Here is an 18902-nt window from a genome sequence, read left to right on the forward strand (position 1 = left end):
GCCTCTAATGTGCTCACATCAAAGAGAGATCTCAAAGCATGTCAGCATAACAAAGCTTGCTATTATTGACACGTTTAGACCAATAACTGACAAAACTTTCAAACATGTACAGGATTTCATCAATCCACATAATATTTTTAAATTTCATTCCATCAGATGAAAAAAGTGTAGTTGCTTTAGGCTTACACACTCATTTTAACACACATTTTCATACAGACATAAAAATACCCAAAAACTGTTAAATTTCTTTAATCATACCTTTTCAATTCTTTACAAAGTCAATCTTTCATCTGATTCAGGTTAAAATTATCAAACTATTTGAGCTTATTAAACAGAGAGTAATTTAATTGTATTTAAAAAAAAAACTGTATTGATTTATTCAATCGATTTGAAACCATAGAAAAAAGAAAACCACTTCTAAACCTAATCCAAGTTTTTTTTTAAACCAAAACCAGAAATTTCATGTTAAAACATTTTATTTACTGTCTTTTATATTATTTTTTTCTCTAGAATTTCAGATAGTTGATGGAACTTTTTGTCCCATATTGTTTCATTGTCTATTATTCTTCAGACTTTCCCTTAGAACCATTCCTCTTGATGTTTCCGAGAGAATAGTTGTTAGCACCAGGGAGCATTTTCTTGCGTCCCCTTTTCAGGAATAGAACCATTATTCCATTGATCATTTTCGTCAGCGTTTTCTGAAAATATAAGACAAATTGTGGTTTACTTCCACTTGATGTTCATTTTATCCAGGTATCCAAGACTCAATTTAAACATTATTATTTTCAATATTTGATAACAGAAAGAAAATTATATTTTAAGATTAGATGTTCAAGTCAGCAAAACATTTCACATTTGAAATACACAAGTTGAAAATTACTGTAAGAAATAACTTATGAATTCTATGGTAATGTACATAACAAAATTAACCATGCAATATAAAAGTAAGAAAATACTATATACTTAAATGTGACAATCTTAAAATAATATAAGCATAAAAACTGAACTTATAACAATATAATAATTTTCTGCGGCTAACAAAACAGTTGGACTGTTTATAGTTTAAATATTAACATATTATTGTAATTAAATACAACATCTATTTTGAATACTGTTATAATACATGTAACTCATTACCAAGCAACTAGCCTGATATGATTGTTAAAATAAACTGCGAACAATCTTGTTGGTTTGGTTATCTATGTTAAGCCTTGTCAACTGCAGAAAATATAAACAACTTATTAAAATAAAACAAAACAAACCACAAGATGAAGACTAAACACCAATCTTCTCACTTGGAACCGAAGATAAGATCAGCATCTGGTGCTCCTTTAGGATGGTTATACTTCACTTTACGTTCTCTATTAACATTCACTTGAACATTTTTATTCATGGCAGCTATCATATCTACAATATAGGTCATCAAGACATGAATGTTTGGTGGTATCAAAATTGATCAAATAAATGGAGTTTTAAGTCCTTCTTTTCTGTACCTGAATGAGCTAATAAAGATGGACAATGCCATGCAGTGTACAATGAGGAAAATTTTGCCAGAACGGTGTCGTTAGCCTACCCTTTATTTATTATTTAACTGTCAAGGAATTTTCAACGTTCACAGTTTGTCTGACACATGGACAAAAATTTTTTAGGTTGAAAAATAATGACGGGTGTTGTGAACATTGACTTCAAACTTGAACATGGAACTTTTAATACACCAGGGGGTTAGCATTTATCGGTGTTGGCACAAATTATTGTAGGTTATTCCTTAAGGTTACGATGAAATCTACCAGTAACTCACCTTGCCAGTCTTCCTCTTCTTGACGTTCATGTATACCTAATACTACCTGCTTCATCTGTTCTCTTTCTTCTTGTTCTAGCTGTTAAATACAAGAGAGTAATATCAAGTTATATCCTAAAGCAAACTATCAACAATAGAAAATTCGCTGAAAGTTACTATTCTGTAACATTCTGCTTGTATGTGGTAAATTGGAATTATTAATTTTTATGAGGGATATGGAGTAGAAACCTAATTTTCACCTTTTCTCTTTCCTTGAACTTTGACACAAAATCTTCTGATGCTGGAACCTTCAAGTTGGTAAACTACAATAGAAATCACAGATTAAGTCCTCACTGCAATTACAGGGAATGCCATGCAGTGTGCAATGAGGAGAATTTTGACAGAACAGTGGTATTAGCCTACCTATTTTCAATTTCACACTATCAAAGATTTTGACCTTGAACAGCCTATGGCACACAGGGCTTTTTGTCCCATCCAAACGACTAGACGCTTAGTTTGATAAAGTTTGATTTTTGACAGCCTAGTAGATCTTCAACACTGAACCACCAAGGATTTTTTTCCAGATTCATTTAGGTGACATACCTGTTGTTTATTGCCCTTCCTAGTCATTAATAAGAAATTAAGTGAATCTGGTTTAGCTTCCTCTACCATATCATCAGCTGTAGTATCAGACAGTATATTAGGGGTATTGGTATTTCCTGAAATCAACAAAGGAACGATTCAAAATAATCCTTGAGTACATGAATTCATAATAAAAAAATCCTTTCAATTCTAATTAATATATCCCTTAAACGCAGTGTAGATAAATTCAACAACGAATTCACTCCTTCATTCATTAATGTACAATGGAATGATAAAGTTAAATACCAGCTTTTTTCCTTTTATCTTTAAGGTACATGGGAACAATTATATCCATTTGTGGAACTTTTACAGCTTCTCTTGTTCTTGACTAGAAAAAATATTGACATTGTCATGAAAAAAAAAAAAAAAATTTCTAATTTTGGATCAAATTTTTCTATCATTTGAAAGGTTCCTATTTAAATCCTTGTGAAGCCTTTTTCACATTGTACCATCCAAACAACCTACAAGCTTTTTCAATGTCAGCTCAACCTATCCTGAGATTCGAACCCTTGGATTAAGCATGAGTCTCCTAAATCAGAATCCAAAAGGAAAATTTGAAGTACCTTGATATTATCAGACATCATTTTATCAAAAGCTGAGAGAAAATCTTCATCTTCTTGACACTGGACATATTTTGGTCCACCAGTCAATACTGTTACCTGCAGGAATATAAGTGCATGTACGTGGAGCAAAATAAATTTCTCAAGATAATAATAGTAAAGATCAGTATAATTTGGTTTAAGCCAAATTTTCCTAAGCCAAATTTGACAAATTCAAGGAGGTTATAAAGCTGTAGATAGTTTACAGATAGTCCTTACCTGATCATCAGCTTCTTCTTCACCAGCTGATACCATGATATCATCATCTTGACTATCTACTTCATCCTGTACAAATACAACAATGACCATGAGCAGTTGATTGCTATTTTTGCCACTTCCCAAATTATAGGAAGGTTTTATATGCACATTGATATGATGCACCTCCTGTTCTGGCCATTTTTCTTTAACATTTTTATTGGAAATAGAAGTCTCTTATCCCTGCCTTACCTGGGAAAATTACCATTACATTTTGACACAAGATTAAAACACAGTAAGATAATAATTACCTCAACATTTTGACTGCCTGTATTATGAAGATTACTCTCATCTTGACTAGGATCACTTTCTCCAGTGTTCATATCTTCAACTTGGGATAAATCATCAACTACAAATATGAAAGTTATGTAAAATATCTTCTGATATGAAAAGAGCAGAGCTATTGAATAATAGACAGTAAATCACTTATGGAAAAGCAGAAAAGAATGAATAATCGGTAATTTAGTTGTAAATAGTTTTTACTAAGACGAAACCAGAATTCATGCTTTCTGTCAAGGATTTCAGGAATAGTCAACAAGCCACTCTTAAATATTGATGCAGCTTTTATTTTCATCAGTAGTGATTGATAACCTTGAACTTAATCCTGTTTTTAATGAAGAATTCAGTTACCTATTTCATCAGACTCATTAATAGTAGATAAACCATCATTATCATTATCATAATCTATATTCTCTTCATCATCTTCTTCGTTAATGGTTAATAATGAAGCTGTAAATTATATCATTGAATATTATAATAATTTTTAAAAAAATTAAAAATAGTTACTTTTTGATCAAGCCATGAGGAATTATGATGTAATTATTCAGATTACACTGCAAAATTCTCTGTCTTGATGAGACTGAAATCTTAATCATAATGAAATGAAATATCAATATCATAATGAATTAAATCTCAATCATAATGATATGTAACATAATGAAATGAAATAACATACCAATCATGATGTATTGAAATATCAATCATAATGAAATAAAATATCAATCATAATTAAATGAAATATCAATCATAATGAAATGAAATATCTATGAAATGAAATATCAATCATAATGAAATAAAATATCAATCATAATGAAATGAAATATCAATCATATGAAATCTCAATCATAATGGAATGAAATAAGAAACATTTTGAAATGAAATATTGATCAAAATGAATTGAAATAGAATGAAACGTCTTACTGTTTCACTATAAACTGGGCTAGTGAAACACACCATTCTGAGTTGAATGATAGACATTTTAGAATATCAATAAGAACTCACATATTTTAGCTTTATATTCCTCTTCTAATTCCTCTGTGGTCTTACAGGCCTCTTCATAAGATTTAGGTTGTTTTAACTTGGGTCTGATAGTATCTAGTGTATCATGGACTAAGTTATCAACATCTATCGGAAAAGGATGGTCATGTGTCCAGATAGATAAACTTTTCTTAAACCAAAAATATCTCTGTAAATGAAAAACCATTTCAATAATGACTGTATCTACACAGCAAGTTTGTTGAGCAAGATAAGAAAATGCCAAGTTGATGAATGAAAACTAACATCCAGGATTGAGACTTTAGTTATAATAATGATTTGCATGTACGAGATTCATGGAATCAATCGGATATTCAATAAAACAAATAAAGCCCGACCCATGTCTGCAGTTGATATGTGGCTACTCATTCTTACCAAAAAATATATAAGAAAACAATCCAGTTTCTTTTTGCTGGAACCTTTATCAAAATACTGTCCACATGTTTCTAGTAACACACAAGTTAATCTGATACGAAATAAATGATCTGGAGCATCTAAACTTGATGGTGACTTATCTGAAAAGAAAAAATGTAGCGATATTAAATATGATCACCAACACATCAAGTTATCATGGTGCTTTTTTCAACATAGCTTTTGGTACAGCAACAAGATAATTCTGTTAGGCTCTTTGAGGCTTTAATTGTCTAATAATGATAGAAAAGATAAAAAGATAAGACTCCAATAGTGTGATTATGAGGAGCTGTTATTTTATAGGCTATTCTCTACATCATTGGTCATAAGAATTTAGGTAGCACATAATAGTGATAAGTCCCTTTTCATAGAGATATAATATGTGTTGCTTTACCAAGTGGTATATGTATATATATTAACAGACCAGGTGGATAAAGTCCTATTGACTATCATGATTTATGTGATAGATTTTTCTCTCATAAGTGTATGTGAATGTAATACTGCAGTCACATGAGGTGTTCTAGAAGATTGAGCTGTCTCTCTTGCTAAAAGTAACAATAAAAAGTTTATTAAGCTACTTACCATCAATAGATACACCAAATGTTATAAATGTATATAATGTTTTAAATATAACTCCTGATTCTACCATTCTATAATTATATAGTTCTCCTAGATACTTTACACTGCTTACTCTTCTCTGATTGTACTTAGGATGATTTATCTAAAATTATAGGTAAATTTAACATACTTATAGAACTGGGTTATTATTCAAAGTCTCTCAATCAGTTTCTGAAGGTTAAGTAAGATCACACGTTTTTATAGGCATTACATAGCCTGATTGAAGATGATTCTATTCTTTGGGAAATTGCCCTTACTGTATATAATTTTTTTTGCTCATTAAGTATTTGTATTTATATCTGTATATTAAACTGTATGTATCATTTTATATACAAAAAAAAAAAATTTGGAAGACAATCTCATCTAAACTATTTTTGATTATTCAGTTTTCAGAATATTTTATTTCATTCACCCTTGTAAGGTATAAAAGGTACAATATTACTGTACCTCCATTCCTAATCTAATATCTTCTAATACACCATCAACAACTTGTATAGCTACATGTTCCTATAATATAAAACATGATACTGCATTATATAAAAGATGATACTGCATTATATAAAACATGATACTGCATTATATAAAAGATGATACTGCATTATATAAAAGATGATATTCCAAAATATTCAGGATGATATATAAAGGATGATACTGCATGATCAAAAGAATGATATATCATCATATAAAGGATAATAATACATCGTACACAGAATGACACAGACTAAAATGAAACTGCTTTCCAGACTAAAATGAAATTGCTTTCCAGACTAAAATGAAATTGCTTTCCAGACTAAAATGAAATTGCTTTCCAGACTAAAATGAAATTGCTTTCCAGACTAAAATGAAACTGCTTTCCAGACTAAAATGAAATTGCTTTCCAGACTAAAATGAAATTGCTTTCCAGACTAAAATGAAATTGCTTTCCAGGCTAAAATGAAAGCTTTCCGGACTAAAATGAAACTGCTTTCCTGACTAAAATGAAATTGCTTTCCAGACTAAAATTAAATTGCTTTCCAGACTAAAATGAAACTGCTTTCCAGACTAAAATGAAACTGCTTTCCAGACTAAAATGAAACTGCTTTCCAGACTAAATGAAACTGCTTTCCAGACTAAAATATTACAATGGTAAGAAACTTACATGATATGGTGCTAAGCCAGCAATCAGATTAGCCATACAATGTACAGAGTTATATCTTGTATTCCACACAGCAGTTAAACTCTTTGTTGTATAGAAAGCAATCTGAAAATATAAAACTATTATCAACCCTAAGATTTAAGAAAACATTTAGGCACTAGTTTTATTACAGAAATTTCAATTCTGTCAACCATATTTTTCAATGAAACAATCAAATTCAACTTGCTTATGTTTGTTTAAAAGTAAATAAAGACTAAAAATTAAGTTATCTTACCTCAGGATTATCCCAGTCCAATTTTCTTATCTGTCGCAGAACCTATACAAAAAAATAAAACATTTTGTCAAAACATTCCAGCATGTCCATTTAATAGTGCATATATTGACATTTAGGACAATTATTCAAATTCAGGTAAGTTCTAAATACTTTTTTGATTACATAGAAAAGAACAAAATCAATGAATGGGGTGTCAGAATCATTCTAAGTCTTCCCTTCCTTGAAATATATTCTATCTTCATTGAATTTGTCACTTACTTTCTCAGTAGTTACTTTAGATAAATCTTTATATAGTAATTTTCTAATATATTGATGTAATGGAGGTCTCTCTACTCTAACTATTTGTTGAGCTTCTGGAGGATTACTATAAAAGTAAGCATTCTCTATCATGGTGGTATATCTAGGATCTAGATGTAAAGCTGATTTCTTTCTCATCATTACATCCTAAAATATTGAAATTAAAATTCAACAGATATGATACCTAACCAATATATCAACCAGTATAAATTCTTACACAAAATCATTAAGTGTTTGATTCATACCGGTAATTGAATACATGGAGCTCTATTTGCTAAATGATATCCCACAAATCTTGATAATAAAATATTATCTTAGTATTTGTCTATATATTGTGATCTCTGCAGTAATTGTTATAAGGTCCGGACAATAGATTTTCTACTCTTTACATATATTGTCTTTTCAATATGTATCTACAACTGTCTTTGACTCCTGAAGGTAAAGCTATTGATAAATTATTTGATAATAGTTGAAATATAATATCTTACTAAGTAAACTCTAGTTCTATGATGAGAATCAGGAGATCTATAGAGATATCTACCACAAGATTCTAATAAAGCACAGGCCATCTCAATATTGTGGTGACGAAAATCAAACATCAACATCTAAAATATTTAACACATACTGATATTACCTATGGTACTTTCATTGGAAAATCAAATTTTACTCATTAATTTCATGTGAATTGGAATATCAATTATATGACATAACTGATAATCGGGAGGTCTTTGTGTATATAACCAAAAGGACATTTTATTAAATTGAAATTTTATTTTTCCATGGGCGGGTTTCAATCAAATTTTTTACATTTTTAGTTGAAATTTCTCAGAGGTAAATGAAGTTATATACCTTTAGGCAGTGTAAAGCTTCAGCCTTTGGTGACTGTTTAAACTTAACCATTTCACCTAGAAAATAAAGAAACCCTTCTTAAACCCATAATAAAATTGATTTAATGAACCATAATAGATGGTTGGATATAATGAGATTTCTGTCAGTTGGCTACTTATTTTACTTGCACTTGGAAAATATAACTTAAAATTCCCTAGAACTAACCTATAAATCTAACTGTCTTTAACTTGGATTCAATATTAATTTGGTCCTTTTTACACACCTAGAAATAAAAAATAAATAAATTACAACCATTGTGTAAGGTTTATTTTCATAAAATTTTAAAATCTTTTCAGAATTTTCACTATCAATTTTCATATAAGTCAGTAATGATTAATTTAAGGTTTAAAAAAAGACAATTATTTGCAAGAGTAAAATCTATGGGCATTGACATGTTTTGTGGCTTATTATGTTAAAGTCAAGTTATGAAGAACAATTAGATAAATACTGTCAAAGACAAGGCACTCTCAACTTACATGCCATTTAAAATCCCCTTTCAAATATTGAAGTAAATCTGTAGCTAAATCTGGCATACAGGGATTTAATATAGTTACTAATCTACAGTAGAATGGCAGCAGATCATATCTACAAAATACAAATTATCACATAATCATCACAAATATCACAGAAATACTGTGAGGGTAAGATTCTTGTGCACTATAGTTATTATACAGTAGGTATGCAAAGTAATTGTTCACATATACATAATTTTCAAGCATTGGCTTTGCCAAAAAATGAAGAATTTAATTGTAAATCATCAATATTACAAATAGGTCATCCCATAACTTCTTACCTAGTTCTATGTACTGTAAATAATGTTCTTACAAGTTTCTTTCTATTAGCTTTAGTATTAAAATTCATACAGAATTCTATAGCTGCCTAGAAGACAAAAATAGATAAGCCTAATTGAATACAACTAATTCCCAGGTTTAAAACATTTTGATACCTTGACAGAATGTTAGTCTGATTTGAATTACCAATGACTTCATCATATTACAATGAAATTTGATCAAAATATAGATGCCTTCACTTTAAAAGACAACAGTAAAAGGAAAATGAAAATTCTTATCTACAATAATATCAGTGTGTATATAAAACATTACCTTATCAATATGATCTCTATTGACACAGTTTGGTAATGTTTGTAAATACGCTTCAAATTGGCTCTTCATTAAACTACCAGTTTCACTATCACCCTCTGTAATAATACGAGTTTAATACGAGTTGTCTGTTACTTTCACCATTTATATTTCAGCTCATAAATAAGACTTGTTACACTTGTTTCAAGAGGAATTTATGAAATATGCCTTAAAACTTACTCGTATAAGAGATCAAAAATGCTAGAGATTGAAAGATCTTTTCGAGCTCTATATGAGACATCAAACTATCATTATTTGACTTCATTTGATAATATCTGTTTCACACAAATATTTAAATAATTATCACCAAAATCATAGGAAAGTAAAGCTGCTAAATATATAAAAAAAACAAACTTGAATCAGACACCTGGGACAAAAAGAACTTTTAAATGATTTTTACCTTCAGCTTCCGGTGGCAGAAATGTTCCATCATCTAATTCTTTACCTTCTGTTTCTAACTGATCTTCTACCAGTCCTACCTCTGATTCTATTTCTTTCTCTAGATCTTCTACATCAATATCTCAACAAAAAGGAAAAAGGATCTTAAGTGCTTCCTCCAAGGAAATTGACATAGTCAAAACTTTTAATAAGTCAATCAAGTTCTGACGAATATATTTTCTTTTGAAACAATTTTTGTTTTTACATCAGTTCCAATTTGACAATTTAAAGATGACTGATGAATTGCTATTGGTTTATAATTTGAAAATATATAGTTAATAGATATAATACAATTTCTAACCTAACTCTAAAGAAGAATCTATTTCTTTAACATCAGTCTCTGTGGCCTGTTTTTCACTATCTTTATATAAAATCTAAAATTAGGAAATTCATTTATATAAAGGGTTGTTCAGCATCTCTGCTAGAAAATCATTCAAATTGAGCTCCACTACAAAAATGACAAGAAAGGATGTTGCTTATCAATTTAGACAGCCTAGTGCGATTGTGTCTGTCAATTCAACAGCCTATTAGTATTGATCTGCTCTCTTTTGAATTGTTACAGTTGAGGGATACCTGTTCAGACTGTAATACATGGGAGCCTGGGTTTATTGTCCCATCTGAAAGACACCTATCCATGTCAATCTACCTACAGCACTGACAAGAGGACCTAAGAGTTATAATCAAGCTAGTGTTAAACTTGCTAAGCCATTCTTTTTCCCCAAAACATTCAAGACACCAATGTTTAGAAATATGATACTTACCCCAGGAATAAAGGCTTTTAAATCAGGTAAAGTTTCATAGAATGTTCTAGTATCTTCATCTTCAAATAGAGAAACATCTCCTTCTAACTGAAACTATATAGAATTGATAATATTAAATATCCTTCTAACTGAAACTATATAGAATTGATAATATTAAATATCCTTCTAACTGAAACTATATAGAATTGATAATATTAAATCTCCTTCTAACTGAAACTATATAGAATTGATAATATTAAATATCCTTCTAACTGAAACTATATAGAATTGATAATATTAAATATCCTTCTAACTGAAACTATATAGAATTGATAATATTAAATATCCTTCTAACTGAAACTATATAAAATTGATAATATTAAATATCCTTCTAACTGAAACTATATAAAATTGATAATATTAAATATCCTTCTAACTGAAACTATATAGAATTGATAATATTAAATATCCTTCTAACTGAAACTATATAAAATTGATAATATTAAATATCCTTCTAACTGAACCTATATAGAATTGATAATATTAAATCTCCTTCTAACTGAAACTATATAGAATTGATAATATCAAATATCCTTCTAACTGAAACTATATAGAATTGATAATATTAAATCTCCTTCTAACTAAAACTATATAAAATTGATCATATTAAATCTCCTTCTAACTGAAACTATATAGAATTGATAATATTAAATCTCCTTCTAACTGAAACTATATTTAATTGATCATTTTATATCTCCTTCTTACAGAAACTATATAGAATTGATAACATTAAATCTCCTTCTAACTGAAACTGTATAGAATTGATAATATTAAATCTCCTTCTAACTGAAACTATACAGAATTGATAATATTAAATCTCTTTCTAACTGAAACTATATAGAATTGATAATATTAAATCTCTTTCTAACTGAAACTATATAGAATTTATCATTTTAAATCTCCTTCTAACTGAAACTATATAGAATTGATAATATTAAATCTCCTTCTAACTGAAACTATATAGAATTGATAATATTAAATCTCCTTCTAACTGAAACTATATAGAATTGATCATATTAATTCTCTTTCTAACTTAAACAATATAGAATTGATAATATTAAATCTCCTTCTAACTAAAACTATATAGAACTGATAATATTAAATCTCTTTCTAACTGAAACTATATAGAATTGATAATATTAAATCTCTTTCTAACTGAAACTATATAGAATTGATAATATTAAATCTCTTTCTAACTGAAACTATATAGAATTGATAATATTAAATCTCTTTCTAACTGAAACTATATAGAATTGATCATTTTAAATCTCCTTCTAACTGAAACTATATAGAATTGATAATATTAAATCTCTTTCTAATTGAAACTATATAGAATTGATAAAATTAAATCTCCTTCTAACTGAAACTATATAGAATCGATAATATTAAATCTCTTTCTAACTGAAACTATATAGAATTGATAATATTAAATCTCTTTCTAACTGAAACTATATAGAATTGATAATATTAAATCTCTTTCTAACTGAAACTATATAGAATCGATAATATTAAATCTCTTTCTAATTGAAACTATATAGAATTGATAAAATTAAATCTCCTTCTAACTGAAACTATATAGAATCGATAATATTAAATCTCTTTCTAACTGAAACTATATAGAATTGATAATATTAAATCTCTTTCTAACTGAAACTATATAGAATCGATAATATTAAATCTCTTTCTAATTGAAACTATATAGAATTGATAATATTAAATCTCCTTCTAACTGAAACTATATAGAATTGATAATATTAAATCTCTTTCTAACTGAAACTATATAGAATTTATCATTTTAAATCTCCTTCTAACTGAAACTATATAGAATTGATAATATTAAATCTCTTTCTAACTGAAACTATATAGAATTGATAATATTAAATCTCCTTCTAACTGAAACTATATAGAATTGATAATATTAAATCTCTTTCTAACTGAAACTATATAGAATTGATCATTTTAAATCTCCTTCTAACTGAAACTATATAGAATTGATAATATTAAATCTCTTTCTAACTGAAACTATATAGAATTAATAATATTAAATCTCCTTCTAACTGAAACTATATAGAATTGATCATATTCATTCTCCTTCTAACTGAAACTATATAGAATTGATCATTTTATATCTCCTTCTAACTGAAACTATATAGAATTGACCATTCTTACAGAAACAATATAGAATTTATCATTTTATATCCCCTTCTAACAGAAACTATAGAGAATTATCTTATCCTAAAAGGATGTGTAGCCTATCAATGTTTCCTGAAATTTGCACTTCCTTACCTCTCCCCCTGTAGCATTAAATATATCAAATAAACCATCTTCACCATTCACTTTTACTTCTGAAATAGACAAGAAATTTTCATACAGTTGACAATAGGCTTACTGAACTTAAACAGCTAATGATATCATTAAATACATTAACCTCTAAGGAAAATTATTGATTGGGCAGTAAAATACTGCATAATAAAAAACAATTCTACACATGGTAATGAAAGTTATTCTGTGGTCAGAGTGTTTAAATAATCTGCAGATAAAACAAATATGTGCAGTATTTTCAATTATATATCTTTGGTATAGGTTAAATATAAATATACAGAACTTAAAACTGACCTTCCTCAGGTAAATCAGGCATATCTTCATCTAATAAATCCTGCAATTAAAAATATAGTTCAAATTAAGGAATATGAGGATACTGGAGAGACAAGATCATATTTTAACTATGAAGCGTCTAATTATATGTCTGTATATATGGTCCTGTCCTACAACATTTTTGTAGCTAAAAAAAAAATGAAGGTGTAACATGAACATTTTACAAATAACATCCTGAAGAATAACTCTTGTCTTGGTAATGCCTTGAGTAATGGAAAGAGAAGGTTTACAATCACAAAGAAATAAAAGTAAACTGACCACAAATATTGAAGTTGCATTATATAATTTGATATAGGCAGCTTGGGCTGTTTCATATTGTTCTTTTCTTTCATTACTCACTTCTCCTTTAGTCTAAAATCATAACATATACACGGTTAAATTTCATATTAAAGGGACATTGTGATATTAATCATAACATTGTGAAGTAAATCTTAATTCAATCAAGTAAAAATCATAATTAATCAAATCAAATATAGCCAATCAAAAAGTTACTTACTATCAACATTCTAAGATTGTGTTTTTCCATTGTTTTTAACTGTTTATGATCTTTAGTAAGATGTGAACATAATGATGTATAATATTCTTTTAAAAGATTTCTACATGGACCTTGTCTTTTAGGTATTAACATCTGAAATCACAATTTAAATTCAAGATATATAATTCAAAACCTGCCTTACTTATACAATATCATGTGATAGAACTAAATTGCCATTTTGCACAACATATAAGAGTTTCTCAAAAAGAAGAAGAAATTCTATGAATAAAATAAAAAATAAAAACAAAAACATACTGTACTTCTAGGTATTTCTTTATTATATTTTTCAGCTAATAACCTACAAAACACCAATAATATACTGATTTTATTGTAACAAATTGTTATGAATATTATTTGCTGTCATAACAATAATTATTCAATAAATAGTGGTGAAATCACAAATATTGTATACATCTTAAAAGATGTTGGATTGTTCAGATTTTCAAAATACTGGAAATGTTGGAATTCACAGAGTAAGCTTACACCAAAATCTATTACTGCATAGAAAACTTCATAATCTTGTGTCTCTTTTTTTTTTTATCAAGAACAAAGTTGAAATTGAAAGAAGATACAACTTACCTATATTTTCTAGGTAAAAGACCGGCATAGTCATCACCACAATGTTTACAGAAACTAGATATTATAGAGAGGTGATTGTGGGCATCTTTATCAGAATTAATAATAAATGATAACTGATTAGCTAATATTGGTAGTCCTTCTTTTGAACCAACAACACACACTGATACCAATTCAGCAAATAATCTTAAATCTACACGATATTTACTAGGGTTAGTTATCTGAAATATGAAGCATATTATACCACCATTTTCTTTCTCTAACTCTCTTAAAAGAGATAAGAATGAACATAACATTTAATTCTCAAACCAGGCTACCTAATGTCATAAAACTAGAAACATCAAAACACAACTTGACTCATGTTGTTACTCAGAGTTTCAAGCTATGTGTGATGTATTGTGCAGTATTTTTTATTATTGTAACTATAAAACTAAGTAATTATTTGTGTAATTACTCCAAAACACTAAATTTCAAGTGTTATTGAATAATTGTTGTCTGACATTATTCAAGTCTTCAACTTAGTCTTAATCGTAGCTTTATAAAGCTAAAAGGTAAGGCTCATGACCAGACATTCCAGTCGATACTGCAATACATGTCTTCTATTTTATTGTAAACAAAATTTTGTCTATATCATTTCTTTGTAATCAGACCACCAGTTTGTGTTTCATAAAAATAAATTAAACAAACCTTTTCATCTTTTTTAGATAGAAGCATTTTCTGAAAGTTGTCTTTCACCATGCTAGAGAATTCAGAATATCGTTGATGTATTAAACTACAGATGTGAACAGCACAATTTACGTCAGACATCTTTAATTTAGTCTCAGCTACAGCAGATGCCTAAAAATGTAGAATTTTTATACACAGAGAATGGTCATATGGGCATTTTTTTTTAGCACTTTCTTTCATAACTACTCACTGCAAAGTAACACAAAAATCTGAACTTGCTAAGTTTGTGATAGTGAACTCTCTCAAAACGTCATCGTTAAAGGTTATTTGAAGAGAATTTTACAAAAATAAAGACATGATATGTTATCAAGAGGTACAATCAAATCAAAACCCTGCATTCCATAGTACAAGAACGGTGAAGGTATAAGTAAAAGTTCAAAATGTCTTCTAAAATTGATTCCATCTTTATTCTATTTAACGGGTAATAGGAAATTATATTCAAAACAATAGAAAACTCACACATTCCCCAACATATTTGGAGAGATTCAAACTGTTAAAATCTTTGATTAAACCATCTCTCTGAGATTCTGTTAAATTACGCTTAAATACAAAAATATTTCAATATAATAACATACATCAAAATACTTTCATAGAGTTTATTAAATGATTGTCATATCTTTCAAATCCTAGCTTAATGGAACATAAGCCTACCTGTACCATATGTAATTTACATCAAGTAACTCTATTACATTAAACTTAAAGAATACATAAGGGTTCAAAACTTTAAACATGACATTATTCTTCGATTTATTTGTATATTTTCTATGCTTTGGCTCTAATATACTTAAAAGATGAAAATACACTAATACCAGCCCACTTAAACTTGTACTTACCAATTTCTTAACAAACGCTGTGTTCTTTTTCAAACTTGAATCCAGTTTGGAGAAAAATGATTCTTCTGGTCTATTATCTTAAAAATACAATAGAAATAATAACATTATATATTTGATACCATTGGCATTATAGTTCTATGTTGAAAATCCAACAATTTTCAAGAACCGTGCAATTATGTTTAATAAGCTACCAAGGGATAACTGATCTAATGAAGGAATGGGTTTGAATAGTTAATTAATAATTAATTAATGCAAAGTTTCATTCATATAAAAAATGAACGGAACTGGGGAACATGCCTTTATCAATTTTTTAGTTCGGCATCCCCCTGCAAATCAGGTGCCATTGTTTCATGAGAAACATAAGACATACCTAGAGCTTTTATATTCTTTTCTTTCATTTGATTTTTAAATTCTAACCGTGACTGAGTTTCTTCTATAAATTCCTTCAACTGGGCCTTAAAATAGATACAAGAAATTTAATACCACCGGTTTATCTGAATATTTCATTGTGATATCATTCAAATCCAAAAATCCCTAATTGAGCACATATTTCAAAATTGACTGTTTTTTGTTCCACAATGGGCACAAAGTGAGGTAGTGTTTTTGCCCAAAATTAAAAACAAATATATCTGTTATTCCGTTGATGGGATATTTTTTAATCCTTTATTATAATCCTTTACACACAGTTTGGTTTGAAGGTTGTTTAAGTATTTAAATGAGAGAAATTTTACATCCTACTATTCTGCTTGATCACATTCTTAAAAAAATATTTTGATAAAAAATAAAATAATTGCTATATATATTGATTTACCTGTTCATCAATTATTTTCTGTTTTTCTTCTTCAGCTTTTCTCTATAGTAGAATATAAATTTATATAATAAATCATAGGTCATATACCCTATAATTGCTAATATAAAGCGCACCTCTTCTTACCCTCAAGTTAAAACCAGAAAAATCTGTGTCAGTGTACATAATACATACCCTTTCTTCTTCTTCTTTTCTTAATATTTCCTCTTCTTCTTTTTTCTTAGCATCTTCAATCTTCTTTTGTTCTTCTTCTTTCAGTCTTGCTTCCTCAGCTTCTTTTGCCGCCTTTTTCTCCTCTTCAGTCAACTTGACTGGAGCAGGTGCCTTTGATGTTGTGGACTTTGAAGTGTCTTTAAGTTTGGTGCTATGTGAGGTTGATGAGCTTGATCTACAGATAAAGTTGTCATAGAATTACTATGGTATAGAATAACTTGATTATACATAATTTACAACTAATTAGAAAAATCTAAATCAAAATCTTAGACCCTATTGTATTTTCAAGCACATATCAAGTGATAACCATTCCGGATGAAGAAAGCTAAAAAAGAACAACAGAAAACTGTAAGAAAATATTACTTACCTTTTATCACTGTCTTTCCCTCTTTTACTGTAATCCTTTTTATCTACATTATCATTCCTTAAACTTTTCTCACTGCTCAAATAAGATAATTAAAACTTGAATAGTACCAACCATCATTTAGGTAATTGGGTTTTCTAACATTCAATACATTCTCTGGTATCCAGTCATAAGTACAAGCACCAATATTTTATTTTCAGAATTATACTTATGAATAAGATTTCTAGACACTGACACTGAGATGCCAATCGTGTGCTGTTATTTATGTTTATTTAAAAAAAGTTTTGAAATCATTATTTCCAATTAAGAGTTGAATATCAATAATCATACCTCTCTTTTTTAGAATGACTGGGACCATCTCCACCAGCTTTATTATGATCTCTACTTTTACTGTCATCTTTCTTCTTATCCTCAATGTTCTTCTTTGAATCTATGCTTTCTTTAGTTTTGGTCTTCTTCTCAGCTTCCATTGTCTAATTTCAGTAATAAAACCATCCATACAATATTATTGTTTCACATTTTCAAATAAACTGCAAAAAAATGAAAAAAAATAATCCTTATACCATTACCCAGATTTCTTTAACTAAGCCACTTTTTCAGCTTTTGAAGTGTTAAGAGTCAAAAAATGTCAATTCTTTGAATATAAGAATTAATTTTTTCCACTGAATTCATGCATTATTGTAAAGGAGTCTATCACAAAATGAGAATTCCAATAATTTGGAACAAAACAAAACTCAGTTTTTCAATAACAGTATCAGTAATTGTTACATATTGAATATGGGATGAGAAATATCAACATTTGAAAAATGTCATTTCTGCACTGTCATTTCAATAAACTTCAAATTGAGATATTCAAATCTTCGTAATTGGTCTAAGAAAATCTAAAATTAGGAAAATATTTTTTGTGGTTTGTGGAATACAGATTGTGCCTGGCCTTTCTTGCAAATCCTTCAACACAATATTCGATGCTATATCTCATTTTTGAACACAATTTTTATAAGTGAAGGACATTTTGATGATTTTTCCAGCCACTTAATTACAATCAGTCACACCTCTTGTAATTGAATCAAAATTATAGCGGTGTAACCTATTTTCGTGCATATAAGGATTCAACACCAAATTTCTTCAAACTTAAAAAAACGCAAATTTTTTTTTTGATGTCTTAGATGTTTCCTTAGATATTCTACAATATAATTAAAATTGGTTTGTTCGATTTTCTTTTTGAATCCCTAACTTTGACCCATATTTCTTCAGGAACCATTTCGAGAACGGCGACAAAATGTGTCACCTATTATCGTGTACAATGTTTGATCTATAAGTAAGTTGAGAAAAACATGTTGTATGGATACCCAGTAGTATAATTAACTTCTCTTAGTGTTTATCTTTAATATAAATTCATTATATCTAGTGACAATTCCTTCGCAAAACAATGATTAGAAAAAAAAATCGTGACTGACAAAATAAGATACGTAGCGTGAATTATTGCTAAAAGTCAATGGAACAACATAAGACTATGGCCCACATTGTGTTCCATAAAATTTTTCTGCTTTTGTTGGACTACATTTTAGCAGACGACACTTGGAATTCCGATTACCACTAAGGATT

At 28.6% G+C, this 18902-nt stretch overlaps 1 protein-coding gene across 1 annotated transcript; it reads right to left on the reverse strand.

Moving 5' to 3' along the window:
* Positions 1-1291: 1291 nt before the first annotated feature.
* On the reverse strand, positions 1292-17077 carry LOTGIDRAFT_139905 (hypothetical protein; the record flags this gene model as incomplete). The annotated part of the gene is made up of 36 exons (XM_009049958.1): positions 1292-1407; positions 1799-1877; positions 2038-2100; positions 2381-2457; positions 2666-2747; positions 2983-3078; positions 3525-3622; positions 3904-4002; positions 4555-4738; positions 4963-5102; positions 5581-5719; positions 6064-6123; positions 6755-6856; positions 7026-7067; positions 7284-7469; positions 7811-7927; positions 8172-8227; positions 8376-8433; positions 8687-8795; positions 9004-9089; positions 9314-9408; positions 9750-9869; positions 10089-10161; positions 10549-10641; positions 12874-12929; positions 13204-13243; positions 13504-13593; positions 13739-13870; positions 14033-14075; positions 14357-14574; positions 15041-15190; positions 15539-15619; positions 15913-15989; positions 16283-16367; positions 16724-16765; positions 16895-17077. Coding segments are annotated over 36 exons (3567 nt in total), but the record flags the coding sequence as incomplete, so codon positions are not given.
* Positions 17078-18902: the final 1825 nt, after the last annotated feature.

This window comes from Lottia gigantea, assembly GCF_000327385.1.
Source record: "Lottia gigantea unplaced genomic scaffold LOTGIsca_141, whole genome shotgun sequence".
NCBI classification, from domain to species: domain Eukaryota; kingdom Metazoa; phylum Mollusca; class Gastropoda; family Lottiidae; genus Lottia; species Lottia gigantea.